At 35.6% G+C, this 23,639-nt stretch overlaps 1 protein-coding gene across 2 annotated transcripts; it reads left to right on the forward strand.

Moving 5' to 3' along the window:
* Nucleotides 1-351: 351 nt before the first annotated feature.
* Atg7 (Autophagy-related 7) lies at nucleotides 352-22,602 on the forward strand. 2 transcript variants are annotated; one of them, XM_068368532.1, is made up of 16 exons: nucleotides 352-469; nucleotides 3,101-3,207; nucleotides 3,877-3,989; nucleotides 6,030-6,228; nucleotides 8,206-8,322; nucleotides 8,756-8,893; nucleotides 10,504-10,604; nucleotides 11,534-11,755; nucleotides 12,514-12,658; nucleotides 14,814-14,972; nucleotides 15,479-15,667; nucleotides 16,115-16,294; nucleotides 16,884-16,999; nucleotides 18,731-18,884; nucleotides 19,906-20,069; nucleotides 22,441-22,602. In XM_068368532.1, exons 2-16 carry the CDS (start codon nucleotides 3,124-3,126, stop codon nucleotides 22,451-22,453), a joined length of 2,094 nt encoding a protein of 697 aa, XP_068224633.1. In that variant the 5' UTR covers nucleotides 352-469; nucleotides 3,101-3,123; the 3' UTR covers nucleotides 22,454-22,602. The 2 variants fall into 2 exon arrangements, with proteins under 2 accessions (XP_068224633.1, XP_068224634.1); XM_068368533.1 differs by having other exon boundaries at nucleotides 19,906-20,025.
* Nucleotides 22,603-23,639: the final 1,037 nt, after the last annotated feature.

The raw sequence follows: 23,639 nt of genomic DNA on the forward strand, positions 1-23,639 counted from the left end.
ATAAACAATTAAAAATAAGATATAAAAACACCAAAATGTCTATATTATTTAGAATTTTAATTTTTTCCTTACTTATTATGATTTATAGATGTATTTTCAACTAAAGTTTAAAGTTACTTTGGAAGCTTCAGCTTCGAAAAACATCTGCGAATCCTTAAGACTTTGGCTTTGGCTACATTCGGCAACATGAAAAAGGGAAAATAAGATATTGAAACACTAAAATATATATATTATTTAGAATTTTAAGATTTTTTCTTACTTATTATGATTTATAGATGTATTTCCAACTAAAGTTTAAAGTTACTTTGGAAGCTTTAGCTTAAAGAGACTTCGAACAGATAATGACTCTTAGTCTGATGACAACTGTCAACAATTGTGGACGTGATCTGCGTTACTGTCATTTACTATATTATTTCGCAATTAATAATTTACTAATCCTGTTAATGACATTCATGTGACGTTTAATGTGGTAAGTAAAAGTTGTTTTTAAGTACCATGGAAGGATAAGACAGCGAGGGAAATACTGAAATGCATCCTAACCTAACTTTGGGGTATAGGCCTAGTCCTATCCTGATCGTAGGATATATTATTACTTCAAAACTTTTGAAATTCCTATTATTGCTTGAATTAGGTTTATTACCTATACAGTACCGTAACGAGAATTTGTAGTTTTTAGCAAACTAATGGCTTTAAGGACTTAGGGCATAAGGTAATCCTACCTGTGGTTTTGGAGGGCACTGGAAGATGTCTAGCTGTGGATACGGTATAGGCAAATGGGAGATGAGATATCGGGTGAATAGGCTGATTTATTATATAATTTCTAATAAAGATAATCTTAAAATTACAATATGTTGGAAATACAGTACTCTGACCCAGGTCATATTGTTACTTTTTGTCATTGGTAAAATGCTACCTGGTTTAATTTAGGACCTGTGGTACAGGACCCGTGGTAGCAGCTTGACAGGTTGCGTAGCATATCTAGCTCTCTCACAGGACGAGAAGCATCTCGTTTAAGGTAGCGGTTGCGACAAATTTTGGTAAACCCCAGGTGTGACGGTCTGAACGATCCCCCGGTCTCAGAATTCTCCTTGACATTGTATAATGGCTCTTTTCCGCCATTAGCTCGCTTCGCTCGCATGAAAATAAAACATCAAGCTCGTATGTACTGGCAAGCGGTAATATTGAGCTGCGCACGCTAACATTACAGGAAAATAAAACATCAACCTCGTATGCACTGGCAAACGGTAATGTTCCCTCATGCGCAGATTATCAAGGAGAATTCTGAGACCTGGGGATCGTTCAGACCGTCACACCAGGTCTAATTTAGGACCTGTGGTAGTGGCTTGACAGGTTGTGTATCTTATTCAGCTCCCTTATAGGACGAGAAGCATCTCGTTTAAGGTAGCGGTTGCAACAAATTTTGGTAAAGCCCCCGGTAAAGTTTTACTGTATTACAGTTTCTCATTTCGAACAGAGAAAATATGTTTTCCTGTAGTAAATAACGTGATTTGACTGAATTTTGACCTTCATTTCAACCGCATTCCCTAGGTTACACTGCCCTGTAATACAGTACAATAATACCAAAGCCCCTTCCACACATGGGCCAATGCAGGGCGGACACTCATATTTGCTCGTAATTCTTTCGCTTTGAAACCGCATTACCAGATCACACAGGCAGGAGAACTATGACTTGGGCCAAACGTTGGGCAGAGAACGGTCAGTTGTGTCAGACAATTAGTTAGGCGCCCATCCAGTGCCTCAACAACGAGCATGACACTTCGATCGTTTGCCTCGCCGTTTCTCGTCTATGACGTCATATACACTCTTGATCGTCACCCGTACAACAGAATTGGTAATAGTGTCTGCCTGCCGTGCTTTAGCCCCTCGTGTGGAAGGGCCTTAAGAGTAAAAATGTGCCTCTCCCTTGGGGTACTACATTCATGGTGTAATTCTCTGAAATGGACTCTCGATTTAGATAAACTACCACACTGAGCTATTTATTCTATTGTATAGAAAGGGAACCACGAATTACTGGAATCCCCAGGTAAATACCGAAATGCCCTACAATATCACTGCAAACCCTTAGAAATCGATAAATAATATATGTTTTTCTAATTTACTTTATTTTTTAGTAAATTAATTAATAAAATGTGTATTTTAAAGCATTTTTCAATTTACCCTTTACACAATATATAAAAGGGTACAGAACCTAACAAACCCACCTAACCTAACCTAGTAGTTCCCAGGTCACAACCCCCATGCTGGAGGGCAAGCCCCTGGGACCCCCTTCCCAGGTCACAACCCCCAGGCTGGGCCAAGCCCCCGGACCCCTTTCCCCAGTCGCAAACCTTCCCAGGTCACAACCCCTAGCCAAGGTTCTACTTGCAAATATATAAAAGATATAAATGCTAAAAACTTAAAAATAACGTATTTTAATAAAAACATATTTATCGATTTCTAAGGGTTTGCAGTGATATTGCAGGGGATTTCGGTAATTTTCAAGGGGATTCCAGTATTTACCTAAGTATTCCAGTAATTCGAGGTACCGGTGTAGAAAGAAGTATATCACTCCCCCCCCTTCTCTTTGCGAGGGGAGGATGGATAGAAATAAGAACTCACTCAGGTCTATGATAGCAGCATTTCAAATTTCACGGCTTGACAGACCCATACTTGTTAGTTGAAATGACTTCTATTATCTGTTACTTTCTCCTGTCTTATTACAGTATTAAGGTTTGAAGGGTTCAGTTAAATACTTAATTAAAAATAAAACCTGTAAGGTTCCGATTGATATTTTAGGTTTTATAAAACTTTCAGAAAAAAAGGTTCTAAAATTTCATTTCAGATGACTTTTCTACTTTCCCCTTTGTTATTATTAAGGTTTGAAGGTTTCATTTAAATCCTTAATTAAAAATCAAACCTTTAAGGTTCCGATTGATATTTTAGGTTTGATAAAACTTTAAAAAAAAAAAAGTTTCTAAAATTCCATTTCAGATGACTTTACTTTGACATGTTCTCATGGTACAGTTAGATGTTTGATGGTATAAAGCCTTTAGGGTTTGTGATTTCATTACTTAGATGCTTATTATTTTCATTGTTCCAGCTTGACTTGAGAGTATAGCAGCCATGGGAGATCCACCAATATTACAGTTTGCGCCTTTTAGTTCAGCCGTGGATGCAGGCTTTTGGCATAGATTCACCCAGCTTAAGGTGAGTATATAAGAATTGAAAGTTTAGCAATTATATTTTAATGCATTAGACTTTATTTAGTAAAACATATACATTTAGCTTTCTAAATATTTACGCTGGATAAAAAGCTGTTTTATGTTCTTAAATTATTAATTGACATTCTGGAAAAATATAGTAGTTTTTGTTTTGGATTAGAATTTCATTTATAGGGTAATTTTTGAAATCAAAATACCAGCTATAGTTTTGAGGATATAATTCAGTTTGACGTTGGCAGTACGAATACCATATTCCCAAGAGGTATTACTCTGTGACTGCTACCTGTGTTGAACTAGTCTCTTTCTTGTTATTTATACGAATTGTACAAGCGGTGGAACAAACAACCAACAACCTTCATCATGCACCATGGTAGGGGTTTAAACTATTTGATGTCATTTTATAAGGAAAGGAATCTGTCATATTGATGTATCACATGTAAATCAGTCTTGTATATGTTGGAATTAAATAAGGAATAATGATTTGTATGTTAAAAAACATTGAAAATGCTATGAAATTTTATATGTGCTAAGTACTTTTACCAAAGCTAAATTCTGTAGTCTCCCATTTAGTGAGAACTATAAATAATCATCTAAGGCATTTGAATTTACTGAAAGTTAAAGATCTTTAATTAGTCCTCTACATTTTTCTTCACAGCTGGATGTGCTGCATCTAAGTGAGGAACCTGTCGATCTTGTAGGAAGCTACGCTAACTCCGATGCTCAAGGGCTCCCTACTCGTTTGAGTGTCGAATATGATGCACTGGATGGGTTAGTATTTTATTGTGCACTGTCTCTAATATATTATAAAGCCTCAGAACTTTTTCCAGGCCTTCTCCATCATGAGGCTCAATACTACGCAGTACTCTAGAAGTTTTATTCCAGCTGTTACCTAGTTGTGGAATGATCTTCCTAATCGTGTAGTTGAATCAGTAGAACTTCAAAAGTTCAAAGTTGGAGCAAATGCTTTTTTGTTAACCAGGCGGACATGAGTCTTTTTATAGTTTATTTATGACATATCTGTTTTTGATGTTGTTAATAGTTTATATATGACATGTCTGTTTTGACATTGTTACTTTTTTAGAATGATTTATTGTTAATTTGTTCTCTTCATTTATTTATTTCCTTATTTCCTTTCCTCACTGGGCTATTTTTCCCTGTTGGAGCCCCTGGGCTTATAGCATCTTGCTTTTCCAACTAGGGTTGTAGCTTGGATAGTAATAATAATAATAATAATCCCAGTCATTATAGAGGAACCACGTTAGAGCTCTGGGACTTGTATCTTATACTTGTCCAACTACGGTTGTAGCTTAGCTAGTAATGATAATAGTAATAGAAAGTGCAGCCCCCATTACTAAATTAGGTTTCTCACTTGCCAAAACCTCTCCCTTCTTCAACCTACTTTACTTTTACTTTGATGGCTGCTTTTCTGGTCCCATACAGCAGGGGAACCCAACTCTCTGTAGGACCTAGTGTATTCAGTAGAGTCTCTGTCTTCAGACCTTTTCCAAGATTTGTTTGATCACCTTCATCACTCAAAGTTGGTTCTTAATTACAGTAATTTATAGATATATGTGTATGGTTATCATTATTACTCTGAAAATACTGTGTACCTGGGTATAATGTGTTTAGAATGGGTATGTTAGGAGATTTTGAAAGTCACAAAATGTGCGTTTTTCATGTTTTTGTGGGAGTGAAAGTTTTAGGGTGTATTGTAGGTTATTCATTATTCTGGTGTATTGTAAGGTGGTTATAAAATCGTTATCATTCTTTTACTTTAACTCTGTATGGCAGTTTCGTCAGCATTTTGGTCCAGAATAAGCATCCTGTTTTATAAAGATACAAGTCTTATCGACTGTATTGCTTGCTTTGGAGAACCTCCCCTTGCTCAGGTGACTGGGAAGTTTTGTGTAATTGGTGGTTTCTTGCTTGACCCACGAAGTGCATGTCATATGTTGGTAGTACCTCTTTCTAATTAAAAAAGATATGATGCTGCTCATTAAGAAATGTTCAGATACAGAAAACTCTCTGAGGTCGAATGTGTTGTCAAGACCACTTACCCTCTCTTGGCTGGGTAAAGCCCTGTCCACACACTCGAGCATGCCTGACGGGCAAACAGTGGTACCAGCCCACAATAGTTTGTAAGAATGAGGGTTAATGACGTCAGAAGCGGGAAAACCACAGACAGGGATCTGGCATCATACAGTGTTGCCAGATCCCTGCCTTTAGTTTTCCCACTTCTGACCTCATTTTCACTAACTATGGTGGCCTGGTATCAGTGTTTGCCCGTCGAACATGCTCGATCGTCTGGACAGGGCTTAGGTTTATGTGCACAAGGAAGCATTAACTCGTTGCCTATTGACCATTTAGCTGCCTTAGCACCTGAAATAATGCCTCTTCTTAGTGATGCTCTGAGCAATAACTGTTATATAGTATTATCTGAGGTTTTATATCTGAAGCATTAAAATTATACACCAATTATGAATTTAATTTAGTTTTGTTTCTTATGGAAAAACACAAAAGTTGTACAGTAATGGTAACAAGGGTGAAAATTGAGACCCAAGTCAAATTAATTATAATATGTAACCCCCTTAACAATACTATTTTTTGTAATAGGTGTGTTGCCAATTATAAGTAATTTTTTTATTGCCAATTAAGAGATTTTAGGGAATATTTGCATTTTGTATATTTGTAAAAGATATGCTGTATATTAAAATGTCACTCAATTCTCTTAAGATATAAGTTTGACTCATTGGACTGAATAACTGGTTTTTTTATAATAATAATTTTATCAATGCTAAAATATTTCAGGAACCAACAGGCATCATCAACATGGTCATGCAGTGCACCTGGAACACTCATTAATACCAATACAATTGAAGAATTCAAGAATAGGGACAAGGTGGAAATACTACGAAAGAAATCGACTCGGTTATGGGAGGCAATAACCTCTGGGGATGCTATTAAAAATCCTTCTGTCCTGGCTTCATTTTTAATGTTCACTTTTGCGGTGAGTAGATTCTCATGTGACGTAACTGTGATTAATATATTTGTATTGGTGTTGTTTTTAAAAGAATGGTTAATAGGAATTTGAAATATTTTTGCTGTAATGGTATTGGAAAATATTTAGAGGAAAGGATGCAAGAGTAGTGTGTGATGGAAAAGAGGAAGCATGTAACTTATTATTGATGTAATTAAACAAAGATGAATGAATGGAGAAGTATTGATTTAAAAGTTCAAGATAGAGACGACTGGCGAAATCGAACCAAGGCCACTTTGCGTCAATAGGCGTAGTAGGAGATTATGATGATAATAAATTAAACAATGGCTAGGTTAATTAAAATTTTGAATTCAAATTGGCTGAAATTACATATAGAAATCAGGTTATACAGAATATTAGTTTAGTGAGATCTGTGTTACAGTATGATCATGAGTTCTGTTATGACAATGAAACAATCTCTTGACATATTTTGGGTGAAGGGATACCAAATGGACCACCTTTGGCATGTCTTTCATATCTACTGTGGTGAGCATGTCTGGCCCCAGTTTGATATATAAAGGTGGGGCGATCAAGGTGTAAAGAAGACCTAACAAACTGTTAGCTTTCCCAGTAAGACCCTGAAAGTAAAGGCAAGGTATCCAGTTGGCTTAAACAAACATTGAAACTAAGTATACCACAAAACTTAGAGTAAATAAAGACACTGATCCTACATCAAGTATTGGATCAAATGCCAAATTCATATAATTGAACGCTGCAATCGGTTGAACACAGAAAAGTAAGTGAAAAATTCTTTAATACAACAATGTTGCGCTTCATAAATACAAAATAAGATATATAAAGGGTGTGATAAACCAAAATAAAACAAAAGACAGTTATACAAGAGGCATGTAAAACAATTAAAAAGTGAAATGGCTTATTTAGAAAAAATTGCTGGAATTAAAATCTCAAGATGAAAAGTAATATATAAGCTAAAATACCCCTGAAATTGACAAGTGAAAGATAAAGTCATTCTACTTTAGGTTATTCACAAATGTATGGTACCTAAGACTACTACATCTCCATAGTAATACATAAATAAAACGGAGAATAATTTTTATGCAATCCAGGTTACGGAGATGGTAAGGAGGTCACCGACTGATAAATGATCGCTGCAATGGATAAGATAACTATAGAAAAGAACATGTTGACTATAAATTCTTATAGGGAAAATAAAATGTTGACTATAAACTCTCAGAGAAGCTGGACGACAGTACCATTAGTGGGCAAGAAAGAATACATACAATATGAATCCTCTTCGTCTTGTGATATAAGTTGAATGAGACTGGGATTTCTTCTTGTATCTTCTGGATCTTGATACAAGTCCAGGGAGATTGGGATATCCTCGTCACAAATATGGGCCATGTAGTTAGTGGGATTATGTAAAACAATCATTGAATAGCTGTGGCATGTTTTTATTTATGAAATTGTACTCCTCAATTATAATGCCCACTTTTATGCATACATATTATTGTATCATGAATGCAGAAATAGTTTTAAGTTGTAATGCAGAGCTACCTGAAGCACATATTTTATGTAAGTATTTAATAAGAAGCATCTCTCTGACATATGTTTGTGGAATCATTTTTATAACTTGGCTGATAAATACCACTTGGTCCCATTTATAAACTCATGGGGCTCACCCAAAGGATGTACTGTACTTGAATAAAAAGAAACAATAGGAGAATGGCACATTTAAAAAAGTAGCATGGCTAGTTTGGGAAAGATTTAAAGGAACATATGGAGATTAAGAGACATAGAGCATTGCTGCTGGATCTGGGTAGATTTTGTGCAATGTCACAAGAGCTAAATTGGTTTTCTTCAGTTTAATCAAATCTCTCCTAGATCTCATCCCATTTTTAATGAACCTTCTGAACATAGAATATTTCTGTTTTATATTTGAGAATTTAGATATTAATTTTGGTATGATGGTTTGTTTTTATTTTCTAGGATCTCAAGAAATACCATTATTACTACTGGTTTGCGTTTCCCGCATTTACTTTGCCTAGGACTGTTCCCCTCGTCCAGCATCCTCAGCCGATTACATCAGTATTTACAGATGATCAGGTTCGTTTCATTTGTTCCATTTTTATATACAGTAATATTATTCATTTGGTATTATGAATAATATGGATTTTATTGTGAAATTTGATGGTTGCTTTCAAAAATTTTACTTATGTCATTGCATAAGCAGTTTTATTTTATGACGTCAGTGTATGTGCAGTTTCATTTTATGCGACATCAGAAGCATGGTATATATGAGAGACTAACTTTCTATGATAAGAAAGATATCATAATACACATTAGAGTACCGGTATGTCATTGCATAAGCATTTTCATTTTATGTGACGTCAGTGTATGTGCAGTTTCATTTGATGGGACATCAAAAGCATGGTATATATGAGAGTCTAACCTTCTATAATAAGGAAGATATCATAATACACATTAGAGAGTATTTTGATCTCTAAGAAATCTCTCTTTAATCTCTCTTTTTTTCCAGATATCTTCATTACTTGCTACATATTCTAGTCATGAAGCTCTTGTGAGCCAGGGTTTCTACAGTATTGCTTTAACTGGTAATGAGTTTACGCTTCATCCGCTGAGCGATTACCCCACCCTTCGTGAATCATCAGCAGATGTGAGTAGATTTTGTCCTTATGTTTTATTTTTACCATTATTTTTTTTCTAGGCTTAATTTTTTACAGATTTTTAATTGGTTGAAACATACTTCTATTAACCCTTTTACCCTCAGGCTATTTGGAACTTTCCAACCCTTAACCCCCAGGCATTTTTTTTAAGCACATTTTGCAACATATATTTTTTAAATTGCTCTAACAGCCTTAATTTTTGTCATAGATTGGTCAGGTTGGTCTCATTCTTTTGGAAAATGCCTGAAGTTTTTCATAAAGTTATCAAAAATATGCAAAGAAAAAATGTAAATAGCATTTTTTTGCAAGGACGTACCAGTACGTTCATGGGGGTAAAGGGATGAGTTTTATTAAACGTACCAGTACGTCCATGGTAGTAAAAGGGTTAATAACTCCAACTCATTGAATATACAAAGTTCTATTTATCTGGTGTCCAGCTGTCCAAAAGTTACTAGAAACAGGACTTTCTACAATGATAAACACTTAAGATATGTGGTATTATTTACTACCAGTCAGACTTGAACTTGACTTGCGAGTTCATCTAATGTATAAGGTGAAATTGCATTGGTTCTTACAGGAAGACAATCCCTCGCTCTTTACGTAGGCAAGTGATACTGTATCATTGATGCTGGTATACAGGTGTTAAAGTATTTAACAAGTCAACAACTGACTGGTTGTTACCAGTCGGCAGTGGGAAAGCCCCCCCCCCCACCCCCCCCCTCCCACTTGCTCTCTGACAAACCACTTTGATTTCAGCTGTGGGTGTGAATGAACATTCTCATCTCATTGAATATATTGGCTACAATTAAAATACTTTTCCCCTTTATCTCTTCTAGTTTGTGTACCGTATATTTCAGCATATATGATGACTTTCAGATAAGACAAGATTGAAAAGTAAGGGAAGTTTTAGTTAATTTAGGTTATATCTGTTATATAAGATGTCTTGTGAATAAGAAAACCATCAGTCTCTATGATAGTTTTTGCTATATCCAAAGGACGTACTGGTACGTTTCACAAAAGTCATCCCTTTACCCCCATGGATGTACCGGTACGTCCTTGCAAAAAAATGCTATTAAATTTTTTTTTTCTTCATATTTTTGAAATTTTTTTGAGAAAATTCAGGCATTTTCCAAGAGAATGAGACCAACCTGACCTCTCTATGACAAAAATTAAGGCTGTTAGAGCAATTTAAAAAAAAAAAAATATACTGCAAAATGTGCTGGGGAAAATATAACCCCCAGGGGGTTAAGGGTTGGAAATTTCCAAATAGCCTGGGGGTAAAAGGGTTAAAGGACGGGAGTTTGTATACTTAGGAAAAATGCTAAATTATTTTAAAATTGTGGTATTTGAATTAATTCAATTTTTTTTTCTTGAGTAAACAAATTAGTAGCAAGTTTATTGTGAATTAATTGATAAATGTTCAAATACAGTACTAAGGCGAGACACATGTTGATTCTGTCTCCAGAATGAAGAAAACATTAGTGTTTGTTGTGTAATAATTTTAGGTTTAAGATAAACATCTGATGATTATTTATCTGCAAATGTAACCTATAGTAAAATGTTATATTCTTATGTTGGGTGATGCAATTGTCTTTTTCAGAATAAGAAAGAAGTCTTTTTAGGGTTTTCTGACCCTTGTACTTTACCTCAAAATCCTGGATGGCCTTTGAGAAATCTCCTCACTTTAGTGGCATTGAAATGGTGAGTGCTGCACTTCATTTTTGCCAGTAATAAATATAAGCTTGTTTTGTTTTAAACTTAGATAATAGTAAATGCTAAAAGCCTTTGAGAAATTGCCTCACTTTAGTAGCATTGAAATGGTGAGTACTGCACTTAATTTTCTTCCAGTAATACAAGCTTGTTTTGTTTTAACCTTAGATAATAATAAAGGCTGAAAAAATGAATAGATTACAGTTACAGACTTTGTCTTTACTTTAGCGTCTGACTCATTCGCCGTTTGTATCTCAGTAAAGGCTAATGGAAAGAGCTTAATTTTCTACTTGAATGTGACTTTGGGAACTCATCATTTTGCATTTAAATTCACTGGTGGCATATATGTATACTGTAGTGGTATTTGGGACTGAAATAGAAAATAGTGCTTTTTGCCATTGTGAAAATTACCAGGAACTTATGTTCTTCAATATAGCCAGATTGGGATACAGTAATCTTTTGCCATATCACAATTCACCTATCGCTTCTTCAGTACATCACAGATTTATATACATTATATAAAAATTATAGAAAATTGTTGAAATATAAAAATATTCTGTAGAAATTTTTTATCTTTGCAGTTTTTTGTTTATGATAGGTGGCTTGGAATGGAAAAACTGTGATAATTGAGGGATTTCTTTATTATAATAATAATCCTATCTCATTTGACATGCTGGTTGAATTCCATGTGCAAAAAATCTAGAACTTAGTTTTTCCTTTAAGAAAGACTAATATGCATTAAGGCCTTTCAGTTTCCATTTAAAATATTATATAAAGAAGAGTCCTTTTTCAATGTTCTCAAGCTTTTAATTTCTTTTTGAAAATAAACTTATAAATTCTCTTAATAATATTTTCTAGCTCAATGGATGGTAGAAACCTTCAGGTCAATATCTACATTTGTCCCTTCTTTTCATCTCCAGGTCAAAGCAGTGGCCTCTCCATAGAATCATTTGCCTGCGTGTACGCACCAGAAATGCCGTCAAAGAAGCAGCCCATAGTATTGTTGCCGAAGTCAATTTAGAAGGATTAGTTGATCCTGATTCTGTGCCTGAAATGCCCCAATGCCTCGGTTGGGAAAAGAACGAACGAGGGAAGATGGGACCTCGTATGGTGAATCTCTCGGCGAGTATGGACCCTACAAAGTAAGTACTGTACTGTGATTAAGTTTTATATATATACTGTGTGTGGAAAGAGAGAGAGAGAGAGAGAGAGAGAGAGAGAGAGAGACTTCACTTTTGCGTTTAGCCGCAACGAGAAAGGTCATACTGCCTCATCCTATCTGTGGCTGTTTAATCTTTTTCTCTTGCATTTTAGTCTAATGGTTGATATTGGCTTTGTGTTATTAAAGAAACGAAGCAGAAATACAAATGTAGGTTAGGTGCTTGATCGATTTATGACTAAATGTGCTATAGATCCACTCACTCTGTGATTAGTGGCATGATTGATCCCTATCATACCTATTAAACAAGTGTAATTGGTGACCTGCCGTTAAGGTGGGCGAAATTCTTGGGTACGCTCTTGACAATACCTCGATACTGTTTCAGCGACTGCTCCAGCTTTACTGAAGGTGTTCCTTTAAAGCTAGGAAAAATACAAATTACTTTTAAAATCTTGTTTTATGTTTATGGAATTTTGATTCTTGAGTTCATGAATATACAGTATCACCAACATTCTGTATGCGTAAGTGGATTCATGTATTGTATCTTACCTGTAGAAGGTTGGTTTTTATTAAAGAGTTTGTAGAATTATTGGAAAAGGCTACCAGATGTGTAACATCTTGTTAGTCATTTCATTATTGTTTTCTATTTATGCAGTATTGTATTTATGTAAAGTTTGCCACAAAGATATACCTTAAAAATAAAATTCCACTTTCATTGTCATTTTGCTTTTTATATTACAGTTTGGCTGAATCAGCTGTCGACCTTAACCTGAAGTTGATGCGCTGGCGTGTGGCCCCTGACCTTGACCTAGGTGTTGTCCAGAACACAAAATGTTTACTTCTTGGGGCTGGAACACTAGGTTGCGCTGTTGCACGTTGCCTTATGGTAAAGTTCCCCAAAACAGTTTAGATTCTATTGTGTGGTTGGTGTTTCAAGTAAATATTAAAGTGAAAAAGACAGCTAGGTGTGATTCTTTTTAATGCATCAGTAGATGCAAACCATTAAAGCTATGAAAGGGAATTTACATTGTTGAGATTTTGTTTGTATTCATTCTTTGAAGATCCTAGCCCTCATTCCAAATATTATTCACTTCCTCTGTGACTTGCAATGTGCTTTTAATCCTTTTACCCCCAATGGACGTACTGGTACGTTTCACAAAACTCATCCCTTTACCCCCATGGACATACTGGTACGTCCTTGCTAAACAATGCTATTTACATTGTTTTTTTTGCATATTTTTTATAACTTTTTGAAAAACTTCAGGCATTTTCCAAAAGAATGAGACCAACCTGACCTCTCTATGACGAAAATTAAGGCTGTTAGAGCAATTTAAAAAATATATATTGCAAAATATGCTTGAAAAAAAAAAAACCCTTGGGGGTTAAGGGTTGGAAAGTTCCAAATAGCCTGGGGGTAAAAGGGTTAACTCTTATAATTTTTTAATGTTCTTTTATGACAATTGATTGCATGCATTAACAAGTTAGTTGTGTAATATTAGTTATAAAGGCCTGATTCATGGTGTTTTCTACTTTTGATTGAAGGTACTCAATCACAAAGTTAACTTCATACACAGTAGGAAAGTATCATGGCACTTATACCTTCGTTGTCCAGTGGCCTTTATACATATACTGTACGGTCGGCCCTCTTTATCTACTGGTATTGTGATTGAGCCCCTCACTGGTAAAAAATCTCTCTCTCTCTCTCTCTCTCTCTCTCTCTCTCTCTCTCTCTCTCTCTCTCTCTCTCTCTCTCTCTCTCTCTCTCTCTCTGTGATTCTATTAAAAGATGAAGTGAGAATCTATATAAAATGTCCTATTATCTGATAACACTCTTATTACAAAAGTTGAAATAATGACATCAAATTTACAAGAAACTCCACACATACATACACACCTGAATGTTCTAAGCCAGACATTGAGGTAAAATTGTGTACTATTTATATAAAAGCTCATTAGATATATCATAAAAGGATAACAGTGAAATTCAGGACCGTGGCTTACCAGAATAACTCGGCATAAAGTGAATCAGCGAAAAGGGGGAACGATTGTACTCTATTTTCATCATATGTATGTAAGCCACATTTACTTAATCAAAGTTGAAACTTCATTCTTTTCCATTCAATAGGCTTAAAACTTGGTTGAATTTATTTTTCATGATATTTCATAATTTTGCTTTAGTATGACGATACTACTGTAGCGTAAATAGCTTTTTATTTAGTATTTTAAGGTGACTTGGGTAAAAGCAAAGCAGGTTTTTAGATAGCTGTGAATGTTCTTTTTCTCTTCCATCTCTCTCTTAGAAAAAAGAATATTCACAGCTATCTAAAAACCTCCTTTTCTTTTCCTCAAGTCACCACAATGAGGCCCTTTGTTTCATTAGGCGTAGGAGGAGATGATGATGATGAAATTTCAAAATCTAACCGAGGCCCTTTGCGTCAATAGGCGTAGGAGGAGATAATGATGATGAAATTTCAAAATCTAACCGAGGCCCTTTGCGTCAATAGGCGTAGGAGGAGATAATGATGATGAAATTTCAAAATCTAACCGAGGCCCTTTGCGTCAATAGGCGTAGGAGGAGATGATGATGATGAAATTTCAAAATCTAACCAAGGCCCTTTGCGTCAATAGGCGTAGGAGGAGATGATGATAATGAAATTTCAAAATCTAACCGAGGCCCTTTGCGTCAATAGGCGTAGGAGGAGATGATGATAATGAAATTTCAAAATCTAACCGAGGCCCTTTGCGTCAATAGGCGTAGGAGGAGATGATGATAATGAAATTTCAAAATCTAACCGAGGCCCTTTGCGTCAATAGGCGTAGGAGGAGATGATGATAATGAAATTTCAAAATCTAACCGAGGCCCTTTGCGTCAATAGGCGTAGGAGGAGATGATGATAATGAAATTTCAAAATCTAACCAAGCCCTTTGCGTCAATAGGCGTAGGAGGAGATAATGATGGTGAAATTTCAAACTCTAACCGAGGCCCTTTGCGTCAATAGGCGTAGGAGGAGATGATGATAATGCTGAATATTCTTTTTCAGGGTTGGGGTGTGCGGAACATTACATTTGTAGACAATGGGAAAGTCTCATTTAGCAACCCTGTCAGGCAGTCTCTCTTCAACTTCAGTAACTGCCTGGACGGAGGCCATCCGAAGGCTGAAGCGGCAGCTCGTACTTTGGTGGAGATATTCCCCAAAATGGTAAGTACTTTTTCCTGAAAGGTGGAACTTGTATTTGACTGCTATTTGTATGTATCTTCTGCTATGTATATACTATACGGTGTGAGGTTTATATTTGAAATTATAAGAATAATGATAGTAATGATAGAACAGAATTTTTAAGAATACAGTAGTGACAATAAAGCAATAGTTTTAGTCACAGTGGAAATAGTTACTAGTTTTATTATTCAACCCATATCTATTCTTAGGTAAGTCTAACATAAGTCTTATATAGTTTATATAAGACATACCTGTTTTGACGTTGTTACTGTATGTAAAATGATTTATTGTTAATTTGTTCTCATCATTTATTTATTTCCTTATTTCCTTTCCTCACTGGGCTGTTTTTCGCTGTTGGAGCCCTTGTGCTTATAGCATCTTGCTCTTCCAACTAAGGTTGTAGCTTGGTTAGTAATGATAATAATAATAATAATAGTAATACAGTATTGAGAGAAAGTGCTTTCAGGAATTCTTTCTTTTTATTTAAGAATGCCCGAGGAGTGGCCATGAACATTCCCATGCCAGGCCATACTGTAGGTGAATCCCTCAAAGAGCAGGTCAAGCAAGACGTGGCATCTCTTGAAAAGCTGGTGGAAGAACACGACGCTCTTTTCCTCCTGATGGATTCACGGGAGAGTAGATGGCTTCCAACCTTACTTGGGGCTGCCAAACACAAGGTTTCTAAAACTCTTTTCTCTATGCAGTACTATAATTTATGTTTTATCGATATCTATAAGTAGCATTATGTATTTTATTCATATTCATAAGGCTTAGTTCATAATTTTCTGCTTTGAGAAATTAAATGAAGACTACCTATAGTCCATTTCTTTTAACGAGTCATATTTGCACCGACTCACAGCGGTGCCCTTTTAGCTCGGAAAAGTTTCCTGATCACTGATTGGTTGGACAAGATAATTCTAACCAATCAGCGACCAGGAAACTTTTTTGAGCTAAAAGGGCACCATTGCGTGTCGGTGTAAATATGACTCGCTAAAAGAAATGGACTATAGTTCATTTGGTCTAGAACTGAAAATTTCATATTGCTAAAGTAGTCAATTAAGTCTCAAGTCTCTAAATCTTTATATTATTAAAGGTAATCAAGAGCATCATTATTTGTTTTCCAGCTTGTGTTCACAGCAGCTCTTGGATTTGATTCTTATCTGGTAATGCGTCACGGCTATAGAGGAGACGATGCGGGCGGTAGTAGTCTGTCCTTAGAGAAAGAACCTCCTGTGAATGGGAAACCGATCCCAGGCAACATGCTCGGATGTTATTTCTGTAATGACGTCGTCGCTCCAGGCGATGTAAGTTTTACTTGTACTGTAATAGATATGACATTTCTATTGTAAATGCTGTATCATATGACATTTCTATAGTATACTGTATGCTGTATCATATGACATTTATATTGTTGTATGCTGTATGCTGTATCATATGACATTTCTATAGTATACTGTATGCTGTATCATATGACATTTCTACTGTTGTATACTGTATGCTGTATCATATGGCATTTCTACTGTTGTATACTGTATTAATGCTGTATTATATGGCATTTCTACTGTTGTATACTGTATGCTGTATCATATGACATTTCTATTGTATACTGTATGCTGTATCCTATGGCATGACTATATGATGGGCATAATGTTATTAGTATTTAAATTTTGTGATACTAATGCAATGCTATTCCAGTATATATCATAAGAATACTGTACATATATAGTAATTCTAGTTTGCATAATCTTTTTAGTACTGTACAGTAGTATGTACATCATAACGCATAACTCTACTAAAATGTTAAATATTTTATGTTGAGTATCCTTATTAATTTAATGGAACTTACAGTCCATCCAGAGCTGGAATAAACAAAATGGTTTGCTTTAATTTCAGTCAACGCAGGATCGTACGCTGGATCAACAGTGCACTGTAACACGTCCCGGCGTTTCCTATTTAGCGTCGGCACACATTGTGGAGCTTATGGTGTCGCTCCTCCAGCATCCTGATAGGTATGTATTTGTGAATAGAAATATGGTTTTAATTGATGTTACAGTATATAATTTCTTATTAACCCTTTTACCACCAAAGGACGCACTGGTACGTTTCACAAAACTCATCCCTTTACCCCCATGAACGTACCGGTACGTCCTTGGAAAAAAATGCTATTTAAATTTTTTTTTTTGCTAATTTTTATAATTTTTTGAGAAAATTCAGGCATTTTCCAAGAGAATGAGACCAACCTGACCTCTCTATGACAAAAATTAAGGCTGTTAGAGCAATTTAAATAAAATATACTGCAAAATGTTCTTGAATAAAAATAACCCTTGGGGGTTAAGGGTTGGAAATTTCCAAATAGCCTGGGGGTAAAAGGGTTAATAATTGAGTCCAATCCTTCTTCACCATCCCAACTGTTTTATGCATTACAAAATCCATGCAGTGGATAAACAACATAGGTGATAATACATTCCCTTGGAGTACTCCACTGTTCACTGGAAATTCATTTGATAGGACTCCACTAACATTAACTTTGCACACTCTATGGTCATGAATGGACTTAGTCAAATTTACATAATTAAAAGGAGCTCCATAATAATGCAGGACTCTCCACAAAATTGGCTGGTGCACACTATCAACGGCTTTTTCATAGTCCAGAAATGTCATCAAGATTGGATTTTTATAGTCTACGCATTGCTGTACATGTCTTGAAATGAAAATTTTCTCAGTACAACTTCTACCTCTTCTATATCAGTATCGTAGGACAATAGTCTTTGAGTCATGATTAAGATGAGTTGAGTAAGACGTCTCTTAAAAAGGGCGTGGGACTTGAGTGGAAAATTTATTGCTATGTGGGATGGTGTTGAATGTATACATTATTTTACATTGGTGCTCGCACATTAAACAATCAATTATTTACTTGGCAGGTGTAGATCCTTTAGTGGGAAGACCAGGCCTTCAATGTAGCATTGTGTTGACATCTGACAAGTTTATTTGATGATCATATCTTGAATTTTGTTAGAAGTTTTATATAAAGATTGAGAAATTATTTAGGCCTTGATAGTTATTATAGGCGCTTAATAGCTTTTGGCTTTCCTACTTTAAAGTTATGTTCGGATATTGCTTAGCTGTCTTAACTTCTTTAATATAACTTGTTTAAATTTTCACAATACCTAAACAGTCCTTTTGGGTCAGTTATAAGAGTAGAAATGTAATTCATTTGTATTTTAAAGTAATTTGATAGTAAAGGAATTTGTAAAAGCTTCTGTAAAGGTAAAGAAAAGCTGACCCATAACTGTATGATCTATTCATCTAGTCTTTCAATCATTAAACTATTGAATATTGTACTCAAGATTAGTAATTATATGCTGATATTTTCTTTAGATTTATATAATAACCTCCATATGGTATATTGCAGCTGTTCATTTTCTTTAATTCACTTTCTCGTTATTCTCACCATGTTCAAGAAATATGACTCGTTAGTTCTTTCCTCGTATATCCCAAAAATAAATTATCTTTGCAAGGTTATTTAATGAACATATCCTCCAAGTTATCAATGTTATTATACATTCTTGAGCTCTCTAGTTCACACACATGCTCACAGATTGCTTAATGTATTGACTATAGGGGATGAAAGCATAACTTCCTCCTAAATTCACTTTCAGAGGTAATTAGATTATGTGAGGTGGCCAATAGCATAAAATAGACAGAATTACATGTAATGACAGTAAAATCTATTTTTACAGAGGACTTGCAGAAGCGCAGATCAGCCAAGATCATGATGCAAAGGAAGGTGTTCTCGGCTCCGTTCCACACTCACTGAGAGGATTTTTGTGTCGTCAACAGCATCTGCCCCTCGCTACATGCAGGTTTCAGCAGTGTCCAGCTTGTGGTGACAAGGTAATATGTTTTACTTTCTGCTAAGATGTACCTCTATGAATATTTAGGTTTCAGGCACATGGCTTTAACCATTGATACTTTAGTAGGTAGTAAGTTGACCAGGGGACCAGCCACCTGTTGAGATAATACCGTGAGAGTAATTTGAACCTTTGACTGGCCAGACAGTACTACGTTGGATCCTTCTCTGGTCATGTCTCCTCTTTCTTTGCCTACACATGCACTGAATAGTCTGGCCTATTCTTTACACTATCTCCTTTTTCCTCATACACCTGACAATATGGAGATTACCAAACAATTCTTCTTCACTCAAGGGGTTAACTACTGCAATGTAGTTGTTCATTGGCTACTTGCTCATAGAAAGGATAGAAGAGACTCATTAGATACGGTAAGCAGCTCTTCCAGGAGAAGGACACTCCAGAAACAAAACATTGTAGTGCCATAGCCTCTACCATGGTCCTCCATTGTCTTGCGTTAGAGTTCTCTTGCTTGAGGGTACACTTTGGCACAATGTTCCATCTTGTTTTTTGAAGTTTTTATAGTTTGTATTGTAAAAAGTTATGCTGTAGTTTTCCTATATTCATTCTAAGCTGGTCACCTCATTCCTTTAACCCTTTTACCCCCAAAGGACGTAATGGTACGTTTCACAAAAGCCATCCCTTACCCCCATGGACGTACCGGTCCGTCCTTTCAAAAAAATGCTTTAAAAATTTGTTTTTCATATTTTTTTTTATAATTTTTTGAGAAAATTCAGGCATTTTCCAAGAGAATGAGACCAACCTGACCTCTCTATGACAAAAATTAATCCTGTTAGAGCAATTTAAAAAAAATATACTGCAAAATGTGCTGGGAAAAAAATAACCCCTTGGGGGTTAAGGGTTGGAAATTTCCAAATACCCCTGGGGTAAAAGGGTTAATTTATGATATCCAGAAGAATTAATATCTTTTGCTTTGTAATTGTGGACATCAAATTGATACTATCACAACAATTGTAAGGTTTCCATCCACCTTATTGTACTTGCAGATCATAGCAGCCTACCGAAGTGAAGGATTTGACTTTTTATTGGAGGTTTTTAACTCTCCAAAGTACCTCGAAGAAGTCGCTGGACTAGGACAACTACAACAGTGTGCTGTTGAATCACAGGTGATCACCCCTTGGCCCAATCAAGATGACTTTATAGTCTTTGAGTGAGCGTAGGACTGTTTTATTTTTTTATTGCCAATTATTTTGATATTAAATTTTTTTTTTCCTTTATTGAGGTACAGTAATTTGCTTTTGAAATGTTCATGGTTTACTTTTATTTTATGATTTATATAATGTTTTTATGATTTATATTATGTTTTTAGTTAATCTTTGCTTATAAATGGACTCGCACATAGTTTTTTTAGTGTAAGTTATCTTGGAGGGCAGTTTCATAGTAACATTTTAGTACTGATTGAAGCTTACTGATGATTATCTTGATAATATTGCATCTATGGAACTCCCCTGATGTTCACAATGCTTCTCTTGTGAAGCTTGGTATAATACCAATATTTACCCTAGAACGGAAGAAATTCATATATTCTTTCCTCTCAGTAAGGTTAGTCCTCTAGTAAAGTATGGAGACAACTTGGCGGTTGATGGCAATAACCTCGGCTTGAGTACGCCATAGATCCTGTGTCATTTAAGTTCTCTCGTCGCCCTTACGTTAGTCGGTGCTTTTACCCCCCTCCAGATAGTAGTTTTATTGTTTAATATAGATTGTTAACAATGATAGGGAAAGTCATTCTCTGGATTGGTTAGTGGTTCCTGAGAAAGTGGTTTATATAGGTTATTGCTAGGCAATCATGTTCCTCATTCACTTCGTGTCTCGTGCAGTTATCTCAGTGACTGGCTGATCATGTTATCCTCAAGAATGAAATTGCTCCAGTATTGAGACTGCTTTCCTATTGTTACATTCTAGGGATCGTGATCAATTAGAAGTCAAGTCTTGCATCCAAGAAAAAATATGGCGTACCTGAGAATGTTGATAGATACTGCAGCAGCAAGTTTTTTTTCCATTAGATGATAGGGTCATCAAACTCAGGGAGGTCGTGCAATCATTTTTTATCTTTCAACAATTTCTGGCTCATCAGTGACTACGTCTTTTAGGACATCTTTCTTCTTTAGAGAAACTCCTGGCTCTCGGGCAGCTCCACCAGAGATCGCTACTGAGGTGTTGGAAGCATCACTCGTCAGCAGTCAGCGATTCTCCCTCACCTTTGGTTCCAGTAGAATAAGAAGTAAGAGAAGATCTGATGTGGTGGATGAGGAAAGCCTCACCAGGAAAGTTTTACTCAACTCCCCACCTCCAGAGATGCTGCTGTTACAGTCACACGTGGGGGTGGGATACACACCTGCCTGGAGATCATAGTTTAAAAAAGAAAAGGCTCATAGGGAATCGGATCTAAGTCGTCTGATAGGTTAAGGTCCATGATGATAAAGAGTCTAGGGGAAGCTCATTGTTGGGCCAAGTTGGTTTTGGTTAAATATTATGGTAGAAAAATCTGGTTTTCTTATAAAGCTTGTTAGGCTTTAGGTTCTGTAGTAGCTACAGGGGATCTATAAATGAGAATTTTCTTTTAATTGTATAAATTTGATAGTTATATTAGTTTTTTATTCTGAAAATACAGTGTTGGTTTATACATACATATACCAAGGCACTTCCCCCACTTTTGGGGGGTAGCTGACATCAAACAAATGAAAAAAGGGGACCTTTCCTCTCTACGTTCCTCCCAGCCTGACAAGGGACTCAACCAAGTTTGGCTGGTACTGGTGTTGGGTTATACTATATAAAAGTATATTCTGTAGCTTAATAGTGAAGTTTTATTTAGGAGTTCAACTTGGAGGCTCAAGTTATAATATACTTTGGTGATGGTTGGTAACTGTAGTACTAGACTAAGAGGCAAGTCCCAGGTGCTAGATATGTTTATTACTTTTGGACTTTACATTTCCTATCTCTTTCTTTCTCTGACCCACCTCCATCAGAATGTGGGAATGGGCATTATGAAAATCAGGTTAGTTTCAAAGAAATAAGCAGAATTTTGATGCTAGAATTCCTTACTGAATTTGTTTTCTCACCCGATATTCATATACCAGCCCATTGCCTTCACTGACTAGTGGTATCAAGATAATAGAGGTTTAATTTCAACTTAGAGGCTGAAAAGAGAAAGGATGAACGATATACCAAAGCCGATATTGGCATTAACCCTCTGGCTTTTTTCATATTCATGCCCATCTCCTCCACTGACTAGTGATATCAAGATGATAGAGGTTTGGTTTCAACTTCAAGGCTGAAAAAGAGAAAGGATGTACGATATACCAAAGCCGATATTATTGCCATTAACCCTCTGGCTTTTTTCAGTACTTCAATAGAGGCTTAAGCCAGTTGGAAGGAAAGAGAACAGGAGATTTTTTAGTTTCAGGGTAAACACTGGTATTAAGCCAAACTTTTAGAGAAAAGCATTGTGAACGTCAGGTGAGTAAAGAAATAATAAATTTCAATATACTGTAGTTAATTGTAAGAAATTCTAATTTCAGATCTGGGAGTTGAGTGACAGCGAGGAGGACGAAGAGTAATGCAGCTCTGGCCTTCATCAAATCGAATTCCACGATTCTTTCAAAAGTATACATTAAGAATTTTACTTGTTTTAATAGTCGTTGTATGATATTAATTTTGAATAAATAACATGAATTGTTGCAGATTGTTGTGTCCTTGAATTGCACTTTGGTAATCCTCTTGTATTTTGTAAGTTATAGTCAAATGAAATTTTCTTTTACTTCGTCAACTCACGTGAAGCGATATTGCTGATTTTTTAGGTGTTGGGTATTGCATTTTCAACTGTGATGTGGCAAGCTGTGATGTGTTTGTATGGTTTTGAGTCTGAAAAGAATCTTGAAGAAAAGACCAGTACCTGTCAGTGAGAAAAGCACCTCTTGTTAAGATAGATTATGTTCCACCTGTAGATTGGACCCTATCAAGAATTTGCTTAGCCAGTAAGTTTGAAGTTATTTTTTTTTTCACTTTAAAAGTAGGATGTAGTTCCAATCAGTAGTATTTGATTAAAGGCCTCATTAACATGATCATCAAAATTTATTTTATATTGACACTATACTAAATTTTTTTTAATGAAGTGCATTTGCACTGACTCGCAGCGGTGCCCTTTTAGTTCGGAAAAGTTTCCTGGTCTCCGATTGGTTAGAGTTATCTTGTCCAACCAATCAGCTTTCAGGGAACTTTTCCAAGCTAAAAGGGCACCTCTGCGAGTCTGTGCAAATCAGCCTCATTAAAAAGAATTGACTATAGTTTTTACGTTAATTTAAAGTAGTGTAGATATAGTACAAAAGAGAAAGAAAAGGAACTATTTTACTTGCTGTTTTTTATGACTACAGTAACATAAGGATCGTAACTTTTCATTGAATTTCTGATCTTTCAAAAGTAAAGCTTTAGCTTCCATTCCTTTTATTATGGTTAGGGTGAACACCAGAATGCCATTAGTTTGATCTTATTTTCATAATTTGGATTTACAAAGTTGTGCTAGGAAAATTTAGTTTTGATTTTTACCATATTGTTATTCCATACTGTACTTCATCCCTTTCTTTGAATATGATTTTGATTTTTAGATTATGAATGAAGGTGAAGGACATGTATCCTTACAAGTAGATTAGATAAACAAAACTAATGAGTCTACATACTTTCTTAAATTATGCCCAGATATTTGTTTTTGATTGAGAACTGA

This window comes from Palaemon carinicauda, unplaced genomic scaffold (genome assembly GCF_036898095.1).
Source record: "Palaemon carinicauda isolate YSFRI2023 unplaced genomic scaffold, ASM3689809v2 scaffold235, whole genome shotgun sequence".
NCBI classification, from domain to species: domain Eukaryota; kingdom Metazoa; phylum Arthropoda; class Malacostraca; order Decapoda; family Palaemonidae; genus Palaemon; species Palaemon carinicauda.